The sequence below is a fragment of the Mus caroli genome, chromosome 3 (assembly GCF_900094665.2).
Source record: "Mus caroli chromosome 3, CAROLI_EIJ_v1.1, whole genome shotgun sequence".
NCBI lineage: Eukaryota > Metazoa > Chordata > Mammalia > Rodentia > Muridae > Mus > Mus caroli.
The window spans coordinates 121,096,580-121,115,471 of record NC_034572.1 but is presented as its reverse complement, the minus strand read 5'-3'; the positions used below and the strand labels follow the sequence as shown (position 1 = coordinate 121,115,471).

The window sequence follows — 18,892 nt, the reverse complement described above, 5'->3', positions numbered from 1 at the left end:
TTTTTTTTTTTTTTTAAGTGAAGCCCTACAGATCTCAGAAAAATATTATCTATGTTTGGTTTCCAGAGAACTCTGAACAAACTAAATGAAGTCTAAGGGTGTATAGTTTGTCCAGTCAGGCAGGCAAGAATATGATTGTGCTCACTGTAACAGTTGTGGCTAGAGAGGCCAGAGACATTTGACTTATAAGTCGTACAACCTAATGTAAGTGTACTGCCGTGGTAACTTCCCTGGTTTTGACTGTTTGGGATGTCTTACATTATCTTAGTATTGCTGGACTTTCTCTCATTATTTACTTACACTGCTTAGCAGGCCTAAACAAGAGTAACCAGAGCCAGATTGTTGAAGCAAGGGGGTAATGAAACAATTGAATACCAGAAGCAGGAATCCTGTCAGAACACAATCCTAGAATATTCAACTTGTTTCTGGTTTTGCTTGAAAAACTGAAGAGTAGAGACCCTATGTGTCTCTAGAGGGTAAAAGATACTGTGTTTGTATTGGAATATTCCACTAGGTTTTTGAAAAAGCCAATACAAAGGGAAGGCACAAAACAATGTATTACATTGGTGTGCTTGTCTGATCAAACTCCCCACCATATCTAGATTAAAGCAGGAGAAAGGGCTGACCTTGGCTCACTTTAACCCATGGCTGGGAAACATATGCCATTACATCACGGCAGTCCCGCTCTCTGCTGCTCTTCTTTCTTCCCTTTATTTTGTTCAGGACGCTGGTGCTTGGGATGGTGCCTGGGATGTCCTTTACACAGTCTCACCCAACCTAGAATCCCCTGAGAAGGGAGGCCCAAAAAGCTGTCTAGATTAGGTTAGTCCGGGTGTGCTTGTGAGGGGTGTTGTGGATCATGTAAGGCAGAAGGACCTGCACTGACTGTGCTCACATGCATTTCACCCCTGAGCTCTGAGAAGGAAAGGGAGAGGGAGACAGCACTGGCATGTACCCATGAGCTCACTGCTGTCTGCTTTCTCCGGGTGTGCTATGTGTAGCTGCTTCAAGTTCCTGCCACCCTGACGACGCCACAGTGATGGTCTTAACCTGAAACAGCGAGCGCATGAGCGCGCCCACCCCTGCTCCTTTGAGTGGCTTCTATATGTATGGTTGTCATATCACAGCAACAGGAAATGAAACTTAAAAACGAGGTTTCCTTCCATTAATTCTTTAGGGAAATGCTGTTACAGATCCCAGGTGCTTCTAAACCCAGTCAGTTGACAATAAAGATCAACTGTCACATCTGTCAGCTAAAAAACTGTCACAGGAAAAAATACCAACTCTAATTTCTTTGCTGTTTCTGTTAGTTGTGATAATGCATCATTTTCTTATTAACTCTTTAAGCCACCTCCATCAGACCTGCCCTGACTCCAGAGATCTCATGGTTCAGAGGCCTTTTCTGTCTAGTACACCTGACAAATCAGGGACTGAAGGAGCGCAGCGGTTCCTGTGCGGGGCTCTTCCCTTTAGCCATTTTGGCACCTGTAGTGGGAACTGCACCTGAGTGAGAGTCTTAAAGATGCCTAGTCCTCTCAGCAGCAGCAGGATTTGAATTGGTCATGTCTGAGATGGCCGTGGTGGTGCAGTAGAGCTTATGTTGTTGGTGCAGACTTGGTAAGGAAGGTGCTCTTTTAACTGCATCTAAGTTTCAGAGAGAGGTACAGAAATGAATGACCAAAGGAAAAGGACGTTTGCCCCACCTACCCCTTAGAAAGTTAGAGTGGGCATTTGTGAGCTCTTTCCTTCTTTCACAAGAAAAGACTTTAAAGCCCTCTATAAAACGCGTGGCCCATTATCTAGAGGCCTGGCGATGTTACGGAAGCTGGATTAGACTCACAGCAGCCCTCCTGTCTCAGCGTTTTAGGCAATAGTGTTACATGCAGGAGCTGCCGAGCTGCTCTGCTTCAGACATGAGCCTCTGTTATCCTTTCAGTGTTGTGATGTTTTACGTATATTGAAAACCTAAAGGACACAGTCATGTATATTATTGAGTATGGCCTTTTGGGTGCTTTTAAAGGGATTTCTGGTTTTTTGATTATTAATTATAAATAATAATGGATTTCATTGTTATTTTCATGCAGTACCTGTAAATTGATTATATTTACCTCCATTTTAACAAGATATTTTATTTGATACAATAAAATGAACTAAAAATTAAATTCACTGTATTTTGTTCTCTGTAATGTTTGTGTAAATTAACTTATAATTACAGTCTAAGTAAAAACATTAGTGCCAATAAAAAGATTGGTTAGCTATACTTAAGATGAAGTTTAAAAATCTGAACTATTTATATATATATATTCTTAGGTAATTTTGGTTTGTTTTTAGAAATACAAGGTACTCTGTATTGGAGAATTTACAGTTGTATGTTGTAGGAATATGTTTATGCCATAATTTTAATTCAATTTTAGATTTAGTTGTGATTTTTAACGTCTTATATTTTTTTCTCCCTAGGTCAAAGTATTTTAGGACATGCCCAAGAGGAGAACACTTGACCATAGAGGTGGGTCCTTGAGCACTGGGTGGGAGGGACCCAGAGCCCCCGAGGTCTTTGCTTTCTTCTTTACAGTTTACTTTATGCACGTGAGTGAGTGTACGTGCACATTCTAGCCCTGCACTTAGTGTGGACTAAATCGGAAAAAGTAACTCTCAGTTTCAATATTGTTGGTTGCTTTGGAGGCGGGCCTCATGAATGGTGGGTTAGACTCTGACTGACAGCCTCATCCCTCGTATTTGACTTTTCATTTGAAGACAGTGTCTCACTAGGTCATACAGGCTGGCCTTGAACTCACTGTGTCACCAGGGCTGTCTTAAGCTTGGCGTCATCCTGCCTCCACCTTCAGAGTAGCTGAGATTACAAATCTGAGCCATTAGGCATGGCTCAGTAATGTAGATTCTGATAGACAGAAAAATAATTTATATATATACATATATATATATGTGTAGAGAGAGAAAGAGGGAGAGAGAGAGAGAGAGAGACAGACAGACACATGCTTGGGTTGGCCATTTTGCTGACTAAGATATATCAAATGTGCTAATTATAAAAGGCACTCAACTTCTTAGGTCCCGTATGCATATAAAATTTATATTTTTAAGGCTAAAAGAGAGTAATGTTTCTTGTGAAATGTGTCTAGTCGTCAAACATCCCTCCTAATGGTTGTCTTTTTGTCCTTTCAGTTTGAGAACCTCGTGGAGAGTGATGAGGTAAGTGTCTGACTTGGTTTTTCTTACCACGGTTGTGGCGTTCCTTGGACCACTTTTTGCCTTGCTTTTCACTTCTCACCCATTCTGCAACAAAAAAACCTAAAAGCAGGGCCCACGCCCCATGCGGGAGGACAGCTCAGAGGCCCGTGCAGCCTGTGTTCTGAGGGAACCAGCACTGGCCTCAGAAGAACCTTCTGCCTTCCCTTCCCTTCCCAGCAGTCACCACCTTCTCCTCCTCCTCCGTCACAAGTGAGGCTTCTCAGTGGCACACCCCACCCCAGCAGCATCCTTCTCAGAACAGCCTGAGGCTTCCTGCTTCCCTAAGGTGCTTTCAGCGGTTGCCTTCTAGCTTTTTGCTAGCCCTCACTCTGCTGACCAGCCTCTGCTCTGCCCTGCTTGCCATGGTCAATTTACACACCATCCTGTTGTGTGACGCTACTTCCGACATGACTGTAGGCCATTTCGAATTTGATTCCTACAGCTAACTTAGTAATATATTTTAGCTGACAGATATGTGTAGTTGAAATGTATAAGAAATAGTCATAAGCCCAAATTAGTCTTCAAGTAATTATGGCTTGTTTTGAAAAAACCAGGGTAACAACTACTAAATTTTATTATTTTATAAGAGTAACTGAAACAGTTAGTTTCTTTTTCTTTTTTGTAGATGCTTTTCTTAGTTTTATTCACCGTGCGTATATTTGTTGAGCATCTGCCATGTGTGCGGTGCTCTGAGAGAGCTGAGGAAGGCAGTAGATCAGACCCTCTGCAGCCGGAATCACAGGCGGCTGTGAACTGCGTGACGTGGGTGCTGGGAACTAACCTCAGATCACTCCGCAGCAGCAGCACTGGTCACAACACTGAACTATTTCTCCAGCCCCAGTTCATACTGTAACTATAGTGTTTCCTTCAGGGTCCCGATGGATGCCATGAGTGGTCCTTCAGGGTCCCGATGGAAGGCATGAGCGGTCCTTCCTCCTAGCAAAACTAAGGTCAATCCCTGAAACCTCTGGTCGCAGCATCTTCATTGCCTGGTAGTTCATAGGCTTTTTTCATCGTTTGCTATAGAAAACTGTCCTTAGCGTAGACTGCTGACTTGCTGGCTTTGTGCTTATGTCAGCATAACCTACCCTACATCTGCTCTATACAAGGCACATCACACCTTTCTGTGGTCAGGAACACCAGAAAGCAGCTACAGGCCTTATTTTGGGTGCTGGTTTTAGTTTACGGCACAATCTCCACAGCTCAGGAATAATTTTAAGCAGTGAAACCACAAAACACAAGCAGCAATGGCAAAGGCTGCTCTTTGGTGTGAGAAGTGTGCCAGAGGGCACAGTGATACTGTTGTACCTTAGCTAGGAACACACATCCTTGGCCAACTCTTCAGGGACTCGCTATTCTCTGTACTCTCAAGTGGATAAAAGTCTAAAGGTACTGACTTCCAGGTGAGGGTTGCAAAAACCCTTCAATGGGCAGTAAAAAATTTAACCCTTTGAAATCTGAATAACAGAGATCAGCCACAAATGTGGAAGACACAGTGAGCGTGTGGTCTGGCATAGCCTAACTGTGAGAGTTTGTTTGCTACATAGCATGTGTCTGTTAAAAAATAATTAAGAAATAGCCAACAAATGTTTGTTCTATAATGGAGTTTTTGCCTTTGAAAAATAGTAAAGTTTTTGTTTGTCTCAAATCATTTTGATAATGAGATTCGTTTACTGTGACAGAAATAGGTAAGTAAAAAGTATTTTTGATTAAATGAAAATTGCTTTGGCTTGCCTTAAATAGTGAGTTCACCTAGTGAAAATTCTTTTACTTGTTTAATTTTTGTGCAGGGGGAGAGCCCAGGAAGCAGCCATAGGTAAGGTTTATCAAAAAAAAAACAAAACAAAACAAAAAAAAAACAAAAAAACAAAAAACAAATGTGTAAGTGTTGTGTGACAAAACTTCATGGGGAGATACAACCCACACACCTGCTCACGCCCATGACTCAAAGACAGCTGCATCAGCAAAGCCACCCAGACATAGGTGACAGCTCACAGGCTGGGATCATGGAGCACTGACAGCCTGCAGGCAGCTCTCCTTCAGGTGCCTCAGCTGGTCCACACCTTCTGTAGGCAGCTGATCTGGTCTCAGAGTCCTCTTTGCAGCAAGACTTACCTGAGAATGACTCTCAGTTTTTTCTACTCTGGCAGGGAGGGGTCTGGTGAATTTTGTTTGTTTCAGGGACTTCCTGAAGCCATTTTGAGCTGTTTACCTTCTTGCTTAAGGGGGCTTCTCTGCAGGATGGTTCAGAACTTAAACTACAGATGTGGGCTCTTCAGGGCCAGATTCCAGAATCTTACCATAGTCTTCAAGACACTGAACAGTTTATGTTTCAGAAACAAAACTTTCTTTTTACATAAAAGTAAGACAAATAATACATTCCCGGAACAATATTTTGAATATTTAAAAAATGATATATATTAATTTCTCAGATTTTTTCTTTTGGACCTAGGCTGTAAATCATTTAGTTTTCCCAAAGCCACTTAACACTGATAACTCTATTTCTTTTTATATTTGTTTTACCCCCTTTTTCTTCTTTTTGACATTCTAAAATATTCTTCAAATTAAGAAACCTTTTACAACTTCAGCAGTAACTAGAATCTTGGTAATATAATTTATTTATATAACCTTTTTATCTGCTATTAAAATTGCATAGACTGCATGAAAAAGAAGCATCTTACCTTGAACTCAAGAAAGTCCTGTGCTGGAGAGACGGCTCAGAGGTTAAGAGCACTGACTGCTCTTCCTGAGGATCCAGATTTGATTTTCAGCAGCCACGTAGTGTTTACAGCCATCCGTAACTCCAGTTCTAGGGAATCTAATACTTTCTTCTGGCCTCCCTAGACACTAGGTATACAAGTGGTACACATGGAGCCAGAACACCCATACACGTAAAAATGAATAAAAATTAAGTTCCTAGTGTCAGTGGAGTTGTTTCCTCTTTGGGGTATTTTGTCCTTGCATTGTTTACTTCAGTGACCCTTTATTGGGCAGTCCATGTGCAGGCACTGTGTTAGATACTGGACTTGAAAATCAAGTGAAAACTTGGTGTGATATTACACACCTGTAATGTCAGCACTGCAGCCGCAGGATCAGGTGAAGTAGGCACATGATAGACACATCTGGAGGACTGTCTGGCTGTGTGACACCCTTAAAGAAAAAGCAGACAAAGGCTGAGAAAATGGCTCAGTGGTTGAATGTTTGCCCAGCACTTGCAAAGTCCTGGTTTAGTCTCGTCACAGTGCTCTGGATCTCCTCCATCCCCCTCCTCCCACCCTTCCCCTCTCCCCAGTGTGTTTCTCTCCTCTGTGTGTGTGTGTGTGTGTGTGTGTGTGTGTGTGTGTGTGTGTAGAAGAAAGTATATCTTACTGAGAGAAAGATTACATTTCAAGATGAGGTAGCAATGAAAGCAGCCGTTAAAGGACACACTAGTAAACCTCGAGAATCCCTGCGACCCAAATGTGTCCAGGGAGTAGGTCCAAAGGGACTACTTTTAAATAGACAATCCCTGGGCTGATCTCTAAAGAGCTGGCTAACAAGTATTATTCAGGCAGAGAGACCTTCACACATAATCAAAGAATGTCCATACAGAGTGAGAGAATCCATTAGACGCCAGTGCTGGGAGACCGTAGATAATAACGTAAATGTAGCGAAGGTTATGAAGGCAGTAAAAGTCTAGGGTTTCTGTGCACCGGTTCCGACCAGACAAAGCTCTACCCCTGGCCGAGAAACTGTTTGCAGTTGATACCTGCTGGGAAGGGGAGAGCCAGCTTTCTCCAATGGAGTATTGCTGTTGGGTATACATCAACCGCAGTCCAGGGCAGCCCAAGCCCAGGGGGAGTTGGCCAACACAAAACACTCTCTGCCTTTTTTGTTAGCTTCTTCTTTTCTTTTGACTTTTTTCTTAATTGATTTTCTTTTCTTTTTCTTTCTTTTTCATTTTTGGTTTTTGCTTATTTATTTTTGGTTTTTGTTTATTGGTTTTCTTTTTAAGTAGCAGAGAAGAGAAATTGAATGGCGAAGGATCTGGGAGGCAATGAGGGAGGGGAAAGAATATGATCAAAATATATTGAATGAAAAAATTTTAAGTAAGCTTTTAAATAAGTGCTCCATAAGTTCTAGGGTATTTGTGTTCCTGCACTGACACATACATATACGTGTGTGTGTGTGTGTGTGAGTGTGTGTGCATGTGTGTGTGTGTGTGTGTGTGTGAGTGTGTGTGTGTGAGTGTGTGTGTGAGTGTGTGTGTGAGTGTGTGTGTGTGTGAGTGTGTGTGAGTGTGTGCGTGTGTGTGTGGTGTGTGAGTGTGTGTATCTCAGAGCTTTTGGTCTTTGTGAATGCTAGCCTTATTAACCTATATTGCTGTGCCCAGATGTAACTAGCTCAGTGGCAGGGCACTTACCTAGCATGCACCCAGGGTCAGTCCCCACCACCTCAGAGCAGGTCAGGTCACGTACCTGGATTGGGGGATAAGAGAGTAGGGTTCCTGGAGCATGGGGAAGACCCTGCACATAGTAAAAGGACTTTGAGAATGGTTAAGAAGTCATAGAGACAAAGACCCAGAGAGCGTAGGAAGGCAAAAGAGAGATGAGAAGGTCCAGATGCAGGCCATGCTAGAGGGGCTGCTCAGCCTGCTCATGACATGGAGTTCAGAAGGACCCAAGTTGTTTGTGCTGTTTAGCGGCAGAGACACTGCTGGTCACCAGTTTCTGGAGTGATGGCAGCTGATGTCTTCAGGGGCCTGAGGAATGAGCTGAAACAAGGGCACAGAGACAGGAAGCACACTGGGTAGGCCGGTGCTGGACTGCCTGCATTTACATCCCAGCTCTATCACATGCTTGTCTTAATCCTGTCCATCTCATTTCCCTCCCGTGTAATCTCTACCTGTACTTACATGGAGTGGCTGCACGCGTGAAGTACTGGAGATGCAGGCCATGGACTTGAAGGATCATAAGGGTAGTGATGACCTCAGGTAGGTCATCTTTAGGAAGGGAAGCAAGAATACGGTGAATTTAAGCACCGAAGTGGAAGTGAAATGAAGTTGCCCTTAAGGAAAAAGCTTGAATCAGAAACTTAAGGAAGCTACGGGGTAGTTAGTGCAGGTGGTCGCCTTGTGTAAGTTCCGAGACTGTTGCTGGAGCCTGAGGGCCAAATTATTGCTGCATTTTTTTCTAGCAGTCCACAGCAGAAGGGACTAAAAGTAGAAAGACTCGGGGCCCAGAGTGGGTGAGCAGAGTGACTGGTGTCATGGAAGAAACGTGGGAAGGTGTGTGGAATTCAGACCAGCTATGAGATGGTCATTTCCTGAGTGGAAGCCAGGAGATTGCTGTCTTTATTGGTTAGTGGGGGGAGGGGGAAGGGCCTCCTGGCAGGATGACTGGCAGGATCAGGTTCTGACTGAGCAGTGAGAAGAGAGTAGAGCATACTGAGGTTACACTCTGAGGTGAGGCCTTGGGGTACAGTAGCTGGGAAGCAGAGCCTGTGAAGAGCAGCAGCTCTGTAACGGGAAGCACAACACCTTAACTGACCGAAGGCCGTTGTTAGAGTGTCACGGAACAATCGAAGCTATATTCTGTTGTGTTCATATATTTTTGGCAGTAAATTTTCAGTATTCCCCTGACTTTTGGAATGTTTTATCTGGACCAGGTTCATCAGAAGGGGTTTTTGTTTTGTCTTGTTTGTTCCCTGTTCCCTCCCTCCCTGTGTTCTCTAGGCCACTTACTGAAGAAGAAATCGTTGACTTACAAGAGAGGCATTATGATTCTATTGCAGAAAAGCAGAAAGATGTGGATAGGAAAATCCAGAGGGAGGTAAGTGGCCTGCCCCACAGTTGAAGCCCACGTTGTGAACCCTGTTGACGGGCGGGCTCACCTACGTGTTGCCAACAGTCCTGACCTCTGTTTACATAAATACAGAAAAAAGTTATTTAAAGAGGAAAACGTATTCCAGCTTACTATAATTAATTTGATTTCATCTCATGTGATGTCACATGACAACTGTACAGTACTCTTTAAGTACAGTTCTCAGTTCACTAGTAGACGTGCCAAGCAAGAACAAATACTTTTCTGGGTCAGCACTCATGTCTAAGTTTTTGTGTGTCTTGGGTTTATTTGTTCTCAGTGAACCAAGAACCTTGAGCGGTCATAATTCTTACATAAATTTATGGAAATGGCCTGTAACCACGGCTTCACTAGCACTAAGTTAAAGACAACCACTTGCCCTTCATCCTGTCTTCTGAGCTGGGCGCAGTGCTGTGTACCTGCAGCTCCCAGCACTGGAGAGGCGCAGGCAGGAGCATGTGAGTCTGAGGCTAGCCCCGGGCACATAGCACGTTTAAGGACAGCCCAAACTATGTAGTGAGACTCTAGTTCAAAACACAGGTGCTGGGTTCAGTCCACAGTACCAAAAAGACTTTTTTTTTTTAAGTAAAAATAAAGAACAGTATGTTTACTACCATTTGGGATTTACAAATGTATTAATTTAATCTACACATTATAGCTAAAAAAGAGGTTAGTTAGTGCTAAATTTAAAATACAGTTTTAATCTAAGGTTACCTTAGATTTAAAATGCAGTAAGTTATCCCTAGGGTTTTGTGTATGCTATTATGGATGGTAAGAATGTAAATTAAAGAGTAGTTTTTGAATAACGAATACTAATAAAGTTGAGAAATGTGTATAGAAGTCAACTAAGTGGGAGGACAAGACTCCGGGAGAAGCAGGGGTGGGATTGACCTTGGATTCTAGACTTTTTGATCTGTGAGGGCCAGAGCCATTGTTGTCAGGTGGTAAGTACTAAAATGATGCCTGAAAATGACAGCCAGTGCATTTTCTACAGAATCCAATATGTCTTACATTTCATCTGGGATATTTTATAAAGGAATTTGAAGTGAGCAGCTACAGACATCCAATTTTGATACGTTTCGTAGATATGAGTTATTTTCAATGATTTATGTTTTGTTTTCGAATGAGAACAGCTGGTGTTGAGAGCAGCTAGACAGGTTCTGGTTTCTGTTAACCCTTATCGTTTTGTTCATGTACAGTTAGCCTTACAAGAGGAGAAGTTAAGACTAGAAGAGGAAGCTTTATACGCTGCCCAGCGTGAAGCAGCCAGGGCAGCAAGGCAGCGGAAGCTCCTGGAGGTGAGGGGGACAGACCCCAGCGCACAGCAGGGCTCCTTCTCTCCTTGTTTCCGCTGACCATTCCAAGTGGGGACCTCTCTCCTAGACTCAACCGCTCCTTGTTTAGTGGAGGATGGACTTATGCATATAGTCTCTGGAACCCAAAAGGCAAATTAATCCACCTTTATCTTCTAGAAGTAACATAAAATACTACTTGATACTACACTGTAAGCGTAGCTGTAGGTTAGAGGACCTGACTCTTGTTTAGCCTAGGGAGTACTGTGTTTACAGGACAGATATTTCAAAATTAGCTTCTAATATAATCTCTCAAGTATTTTAGTGTATGTTCATGAAGATTATTAAACAGTTTCTTAAATGGTAAGACTCTCACTCTTAAAGACAAGCCACCTGCTTTATGGCTCGCTAGGGGTCTTGTTTACTTCTCAACTTCTTATGTGTTTGAGACATTAAGTGACAGATTTACCATGACAAGGGAGTGTGGCATTTCCACATACTTACTAACTACCAGGAACAGATGTCTGTCTATAGGACTAAGTGTCAGAAACACTGCTGAGAAGGGTCTTAGTTTAAAGTTTACAGTCTTCGGAGAAGGTGGCATTTGAAACCCTACTTTAAGATGAGGAAGCTGAAGGGCAGATCTTGCTGCTGACACACAGGAGAGCCGGAGCTCAGGCGCAGTGGTGCTTAGTCATCAATCCCTGTGTGGCTTTGCCACCAGTATACAATGGTCCAGTGTCCAATAGTACAAAACTCCAGATTCAGATTATCTGAAAACTTCTGTCTTTGTGATTTCTATATGATCTCTCTCTCTCTCTCTCTCTCTCTCTCTCTCTCTCTCTCTCTCTCTCTCTCTCTCTCTCCCTCTCTCTCTCGCGGGGTGGGTTTCAGCAGATGCTTCACGGGGAAGTGCCTCTTTACAGTACATCCTAAGTAGTGGAAAACTTTAGAGTTCACTGTCACTTTCTATGAAACTAATTGTTGCTCTTAATATAGGCATTCTTGTTTACATTAATAAATCCTCTGTCTACCATGTCTTTGGTTAAAGCAGTGGTTCTCAGCCTGTGGGCCGAGACGCCTTTGGTGATCAAGTGACCCTTTTACAGGGGTCGCATATCAGATACCCTGCATATCAGACATTTACATTTCAGTTCATAGCAGCAGCAACATTACAGTTATGAAGTAGCAACAAAAATAATTTTATGGTTGAGGTCACCACAACACGAGGAACTGTATAAAGGGTCACAGCCTTAAGAAGGTTGAGAACCACTGGATTAAAGCACCCCATTTGATGTGTCAGTTTGGGTAATCTTTGTGTTCCTGTCCCCATGACTACATGCTTGCTTTGGGAATACATCATCTGCATGTCGTACATGAACCCAACTATGCAGACAGGCACTGGTTCGTTACTTTTCATAGCAACTGGGTCAGCTACGGCAGGACGGTGGCCATCTGTGATCAACAGGTGGAGAAGCAGAAACTAACACTCAGGCCAGGAATACACAGCCACCTTCAAAGCACAACTTGGACAGCTCTGCTGAGTCCAGTCGTAAAACCAAACCATTGCCATTAAAGTACCTGAGTCAGAGCAGCTTTCAGGCCCTTGGATTGCTCCTTATTCCAGCCAAAGAGAACTGCAGTGGGACCTAACGGTTGACTGCCTTATCTTCTAGTCAGGGAGTTCGTAGGAGTACTGAGAATGTTAGGGACACCAGCACATATACACCTGTTTACATCCACTTCACAACTCTGAATATTCTCGGCACTAAAACGACACACACTGATACGCTGAGAAAAATTCTGTCCTTAAATACGAGGATGTAGATGATGAAGGAATGATGAAGGAAAATTATTTCAGTGGAATAATGCTAACCTTTTGTTTTTAGAAACTAGACAAAGGAGGATGTTGGCATTGCATGGTATTTTTTAAGAGAGTAACTTGGCATCGAAATGACTTTGTATTGCATTGTGTTTCCGAAGCAGGAGAAGCAGAGAGTTGCTCAGCACTATCATTCCAGCAGTGGCGACTGTCCAAGGTAAAGAGCACGGCCTTTGCTCTGAAACAACACTGTGTGCCCCAAGGTGTTTGTAAACGTATTCGCATGCTCGAGGAGGCCCAGGTTCAATCCTTAGTGTCCTCCCCTGTGTGTGTGTGTGTGTGTGCGTGCCTGTGCACTCACTTGTATATACACATATACAGTTTCCTCTAAGACACTGTCCCAGAATACTGAGAGCATTGGGTCTTTTAAGCTATAAGTGATCATTTATTCAAATTGACTTTGATGCCTTTGTAAGAGTAATAGCATCATCATGTAGAAAGGGATGTGGTAACCAGGTTCCTGCAGGTAAGTTGACAATACCTTAGTCGTTTATCTTCCTTAATGGAGAACTTGATCTGCTTGTTAGTATAGGGTTATTGTACAGTTCAGCTCTGAGGCCTGGCCTTCACAATTTGTCAGTCTGTTTTCAGTTTCCTGATAGCATTAAGTAAAGTAAAACCCATTTCCTCCAGACAGACTATCCCGATTGTACAACAGGTACAACTTGGGAAAGTAGGCTTCAGTCCCGAAGCTCCACCATTGAAACAGGTGCTCGTTCGCTTGAATCTATTACTAATGCATTTTTAAAATTCACTTTTATTACAGTGCAGGACCAGAAGATGACTTTGAATCTTCCTTAAGAAACATAAAGTCACAGTATGAAGTGTTTCGGAGCAGTAGTAAGTCTTTAAAATATTCTCTGCACAGCATCAGTCACTTCTCACCACATTACGAACTATATTTCTCTGGAAAATTATAAGAATGTTAAGATTTAGAGAGAGAGACAGTTGTTCCCTAAAAAGAAAAAGAGAAAGTGCCTGTTGTGGTCAGAGTCGTGTGACATTTCGGTTCCCTTGGTGTGTGTTCCAGGACTCTCCTCTGACGCCACAGTGCTGACACCAAACACCGAGAGCAGCTGTGACCTGATGACCAAAACCAAATCAACGAGTGGAAATGACGACAGCACCTCCTTAGACCTAGAGTGGGAAGATGAAGAAGGTCTGTTGCCTCAGTTTCCCTGAGAGTCACAAATTCCTGTCTTAGTCCAAATGGTTTCTGCCTTACGTTTCATGGTATTTAAATTGACTATATGCGAGTCCATGTAAAATCATAATCAGACTTTTTTAAATGGAGTTTTACTAGCCTTAGGTGTCCAGGAACTTACTCTGTAGACCAGGCTAGCCTCAAACTCACAGAGATCCACCACCTCTACCTCCTGGGTACTGGGGTTAAAGGCATGCACTTCAATACCTAGCTAACAATTATTGTTTCTTAGAGAGAGAGAGAGAGAGAGAGAGAGAGAGAGAGAGAGAGTGAGTGAGTATGGGTGTGGGTGTGTATGCTTATGATGTGCACATCACAAGTGTAGAGGTCAGAGAACAAGTATGGGAGCATTGGTTCTCTCCTTGCACGACCTGGCGCCTAGAGATTAGGCTCCCTGGCAGCAAGCACCTTTACCAGTTCAGCCATCATACCAACCATGACTATTAATTTATTAGTAATTATAATCTCATAATCAGTTGTTTAGAAAATTACTTAAATTTTTATGTTTTTTGAGATTAAGAAAGCAAGTGTTAATTTAATTTTTTTTTTTTTTCTAACCTAACTCATGGAGTTTTCCACTTGAAGGATTTCTGCCTCCTGAGCAGTTTAAAGTCAGGTCAGCTACCGTGTGATTTACTATAAATGAACAATTTAATTCTTTAGGGTTTTTGTAGAACAGAGGATGTTCTGTAGATATAAGTTTGGATTTTAACTGGTTGGTCTTCCAAGCTGTGGTACTTACATAGCTACATAATCTCTCTCGGCAATGGTTGTTCGTCCCCAAGAGGGAAGAATAAAGGGTAATTTTTGCTGTTTCATCTAAGTGCTAATGTATTACTAAACTCTAAAGGATTTGGCCAGGGAGGGCACTGTAGCTCAAAGGGAGAGGGTTTGCCTACCACGTGCAAAGACCTGGGTTTGATTTTTTTTTTTAAGGTTTTTTTTTTAATAGTTTTTATTTTATTTTATTGTTGATATTTTTTATTTATTTATATGAGTACACTGTAGCTGTCTTCAGACACACCAGAAGAGAACATCGGATCCCATTACAGATGGTTGTGAGCCACCATGTGGTTGCTAGGAATTGAACTGAGGACCTCTGGAAGAACAGTCAGTGCTCTTAACTGCTGAGCTATCTCTCGAGCCCCCTGGGTTTGATCTTCAGCACACAAAAAAGAAATAATAAAAACCCTATGTGGGGGAAATGAAAATGGTTGGCATTAACTTTATAAAATGCCCAACACAGGGGATGGCATGCACACGTGCTCAGGATTGTAGCAAAAATATTGGCTTGTTTTCAACACCAACCCCATGTGAAAAATACACAGCGTCAAAAAGAGTTAGAGTACAGAACTTAAAGAGAACCAGTAAGCTTTAGGCAATCCATAGGATGTTTCAATGAAATAGATCTTAGATATCCTTCAATCATGCTAATTGGTTTTGTCAATTAAAAGACAGGGAACTTGAATAGCTTTGTGGCAGGCTACATTAGCTTGTTAAATCTTCCTGGTGTCCCCTTCTCCAGCTCATACGTACTTACTCCGTCATATGTGTGTGTGAATCATATTCATAGATAAGACTGTCCTGGTCATCACTCAGCTTATTAGCACAATTTTTCAACTAGGGTAGGCAAAGGAAAGAATCCACTGAAAACCTTTTTGCTCGATACACAATTGCAGCTTCCTTTAGAGAAATTTCAGTCCAAGGAAACAGGCCCATTCTATACAAATGCGTAGGCATATGAATTCTCAGACCACAGTTTCTCTGTGGTATAAATTGTGTGTGTGTGTGTGTGTGTGTGTGTGCACTATGTGTATGTGCACTGTGTGAGTATTGCATGTGTGTGGAGGCGGGGGTCAGCTTCAAGGGCTGTCTGTCTTGTCTCTGAGAACTTAGCTTACTGCTTAGGCTAGCTGGCCGGCAGAGCCCCTTGTCTCTGCCTCTTCAGCTCTCAGATTACAATTGCAGCCACACTAGGCCTTCTGCATGGCTACAGAGGTTCTCCTGTATGTGACAAGCAGTTTACCAACTGAGCCATCCGTTTCCTCAACCTTGGCTCATATTTTTATAGTGCCCTCATCTAGAAAAGTAATTTGCTTTATTGAGTTGGGTCTTTGTAATGTTTTCAGAAGTGACAGACAACAGTGGTAGAGATAAAATACTCTTTTTTCTTTCTGTCCCGTGAGATCTGGTTCTTTAAGGTCAGAAAATAAAGTTGATTGTGTCCCCTATTCCCTATAGCCTCTGCCCATCTGAGATTTTAGTTCTTTTACCAGTGCCAGTTTGTATTTAGAAGTCGCTGTCCTTTCTCCTCTCCATCTGTTCCAAGATTTTACTAACAGTTTATACTCAGTATTAAATCTAGAACTGTGAAACATCTGCACTCCATTGTAGTAGAGAACCAGCTGTCATGAGAACACAGACTTTGGGGCCAGACTGGAGAAATTAAAACTCTGCCTTGGTTAGAAGTAGCTGAGTGTGAGCCTGGCCCAGCCTGCAGGGAGCCCTGGGTTCCAGGCTGTGCTTCCTAGCTGTGTGACCGGGGGGCATGCACCTCTCTGCTGCAGTGTCTTGCACTCTAAATGGAGTCGATGATGGTGCTGCACTCAGCCTAGGGCTGGCTAATGTACTGGCAGTAAGTGCAGTGTGGCAGGGTCCTGGGAAAGCCTACGTCATCTCTCTAGTGCGGACTTCACCTTTCTCAGGAAACGCAACAGTCCTCTGCTGGGAAAGGACCTTGGCAGAGATAGCGGGTGGCCATATGAGACCTGGAGCAATGAACTCTGGACTCTGTTGTGTTTGATTTGTGGCCTTTCAGAAATTCTTTCTTATCAGGAGATCAGTGTTGCAAGTGCTTGTTTTTTTATCAAAGGCGTGATGTGTGGAGATCATGCCTCATATTTTTTCTGTTAAGGAAGCTGCCACAGGACTGACTCCACAGGTTATTCGAGACTATCAAGAACAATCGTATTATTAAGCTGGCAAGTTGTTGTTTCTTTGTCTGTTTTTCCAGATGGGGTTTCTCTGTGTAGCCTTGGATGTCCTGGAACTCTCTTTGTAGACAAGGCTGGCCTCGAGCTTAGAGACCCACCTGCCTCTGCCTCCTGGGTGCTGGGATCAAAGGCGTGTGTCAGTACCCCTGGCTTAGCTGGCTTTTAATACAACTTTTTATTCTTACTGGGATTTCTTTCAATGTTCTTGAAATGCTAGGAATGAACAGGATGCTGCCCATGAGGGAGCGCTCCAAGACAGAGGAAGACATCCTGCGGGCAGCACTGAAGTACAGCAGCAAGAAGGGCAGCAACCCCACGTCCGCCTCGGATGACTCCAACGGGCTGGAGTGGGAGAACGACTTTGTCAGTGCCGAGATGGACGACAACGGCAACTCTGAGTACTCCGGGTTTGTGAACCCCGTGTTAGAGCTCTCGGATTCTGCCATCAAGCAGTCTGATACCGACCAGCAGGTCCGATAGGATGAAACCGGGACCTTACTTACCAAGCGTTTAAAAACCAACTAGAATGTACAGGTGGCATGCCAAGGCTTTTTGTTAAGGCGGCAAAAAAAAAAAAAACATGTGACAAATGCTTGTTTTCCTAGAAGGAGCAGGAATGGAGGGACAGCTGAGTGCTTCAGTCAGGTATGATCTTAACATCTGCCTTCTTCGTCCCAGGACTGACTCAGTGAATCTGACATATCACACATTCATGCCTTTCTGTTCACCTCGCCAAGTTCTGCATCTTAAGTCTGTATTGGTTTTACTCTGATTGCTTTCCTAAGCCTATCTTATTATAGAACTAAATCTGAAAGTATTTTTTGTTACTTCTCAGCATATGTGCAGGCAGCATGAGGAGGGATGGGCGGGTTCCCCGGGAAGGCAGACCATTCCCAGCAGCGTCTCCCTGGTTACTCTTACCTCTCATGTCTACTTGGCGGCAGTAATTGGAGATGGCCCGAGCATCGTGCTGATATGCGGGCTTCCTTACACACTCGCGCACACGCGCGCGCGCGCACACACACACACACACACACACACACACACGCACACACGCATCCTAAGTCCTGCTTTACTCAATCTGAGCAAGAGATGACAGGATTAAAGATGCTTCCAGAGTTTGGACACTTTGAGTTGGTAATAATTAAAACTAATACATAAAAATACATATTTAACATTTTTACTTCCTTTCACGTGCCATTATATTGGCTTTGAATTGAGATTTTAAATTTTCACTTTCTTTTTTAAAAATTCTATATTTCCAGTGAATGATCTTTTAAAGATTTTTACACAGAACATATTCTGTGAATGATTTAAGAAAACACTAAAATACGGGTATTTCAAAGTACACACACTCCTTTCTGATGTGAAAGGTCCCATTGGCTGTACCGCCCTTTCCTTTGCCTTGTAGTGCAAGGCGCTCTGTGGCTGGAACAAATTATGTCGGCGTATTGACGACCTGTGTCTGAGTCTTAGAGAAGGCCAGGGCTGGGAAATGTGTCCTGACTGCAGTCCTTGGCTGGGCTGAGGACTGGCTGTCACTTTGGCAAGCACACTGTATTCTGTCTCCCTTGCTGTTCCTCTCTCTTCGGCAGCGATGGTGCATGCTTTCAACAGTCCAAGGACGGTCCAGGTAGAAATAGTAGAGTTCTTGCTGTCCGTGAAAACTTATGTGGGTGGCCCTTTCGATATCTGAACTGCTATACAATGACATCTGTAATTTTGTCATTTTTAAATCTCATACAAACAAATATACTTTGATATGTAAATATGCATTAGGTTATGCTATTATTTATATCTATCTCAAGATTTAAATTGTAGGTGTGTCATGGAAATAATTTAAAGGTACTCTATATTCACATTGCCTGTGTTAATGCTTTTTAAGGTTTATATTACATCAGATGTATATTTTTGGTTTGGCATAAGCTACTGTTGTAATTTTCTTGGCTTTTTGTTCATAAAGAATTTTCTGAAGGAATGGTAACTTCTCAAGGATTGTGAATAAACATTTTTACATTTAATGATATTTGCATCATTGCTTCATAATGGTGCAGGTGGTATGACTCTTGGTGTTAATTATTTCCTTAAACCAGCTATGAAGATAAGAAGACACGAAAGAAATGCTTTTAATTAGGGTAGGGGATGCGGTTTTGCCAGCTGTTCTCTGTAACAGGCAGGGACTGGGGGTTCTGGGAGAACTGGCAGCTAGTCTCTGCTTTGCTGCGTTAATGGCACCTCAGCCTTTTGTCCCAGTCTTGAGACCTAACATCGCTCTTTTTCCCCTCACCCTGTGTGTACATTTTGTGTGTCCTTTGGTCTTGGTTGGATCTTTCTCACTGTAGACCTGCACAAGGGTGATCCCTGATAACCATACAGCAGAGTCACTGTCAGGCTGTCTTGGAATCTCCTGTGCTGATGAAATTCATAGAGAACGC

At 42.9% G+C, this 18,892-nt stretch overlaps 1 protein-coding gene across 4 annotated transcripts in view; it reads left to right on the top strand.

The window, feature by feature from the left end:
- Ap1ar (adaptor related protein complex 1 associated regulatory protein) overlaps nt 1-18,483 on the top strand; it is a 29,730-nt gene extending 11,247 nt beyond the window's left edge. Inside the window, exons 2-10 of one of the 4 annotated variants that reach the window (XM_021159019.2) lie at nt 2,458-2,506; nt 3,181-3,207; nt 5,037-5,062; nt 8,960-9,056; nt 10,286-10,384; nt 12,365-12,417; nt 13,027-13,100; nt 13,291-13,419; nt 16,675-18,483. In XM_021159019.2, the coding sequence (XP_021014678.1) occupies nt 2,458-2,506; nt 3,181-3,207; nt 5,037-5,062; nt 8,960-9,056; nt 10,286-10,384; nt 12,365-12,417; nt 13,027-13,100; nt 13,291-13,419; nt 16,675-16,937 (817 nt within the window). In that variant the 3' untranslated portion in view covers nt 16,938-18,483. Of the gene's footprint in view, nt 1-2,457; nt 2,507-3,180; nt 3,208-5,036; nt 5,063-8,959; nt 9,057-10,285; nt 10,385-12,361; nt 12,418-13,026; nt 13,101-13,290; nt 13,420-16,674 lie in introns of those variants that run through there. The other 3 variants (XM_021159018.2, XM_029475321.1, XM_021159020.2) reach the window with 3 other exon arrangements.
- Nucleotides 18,484-18,892: the final 409 nt, after the last annotated feature.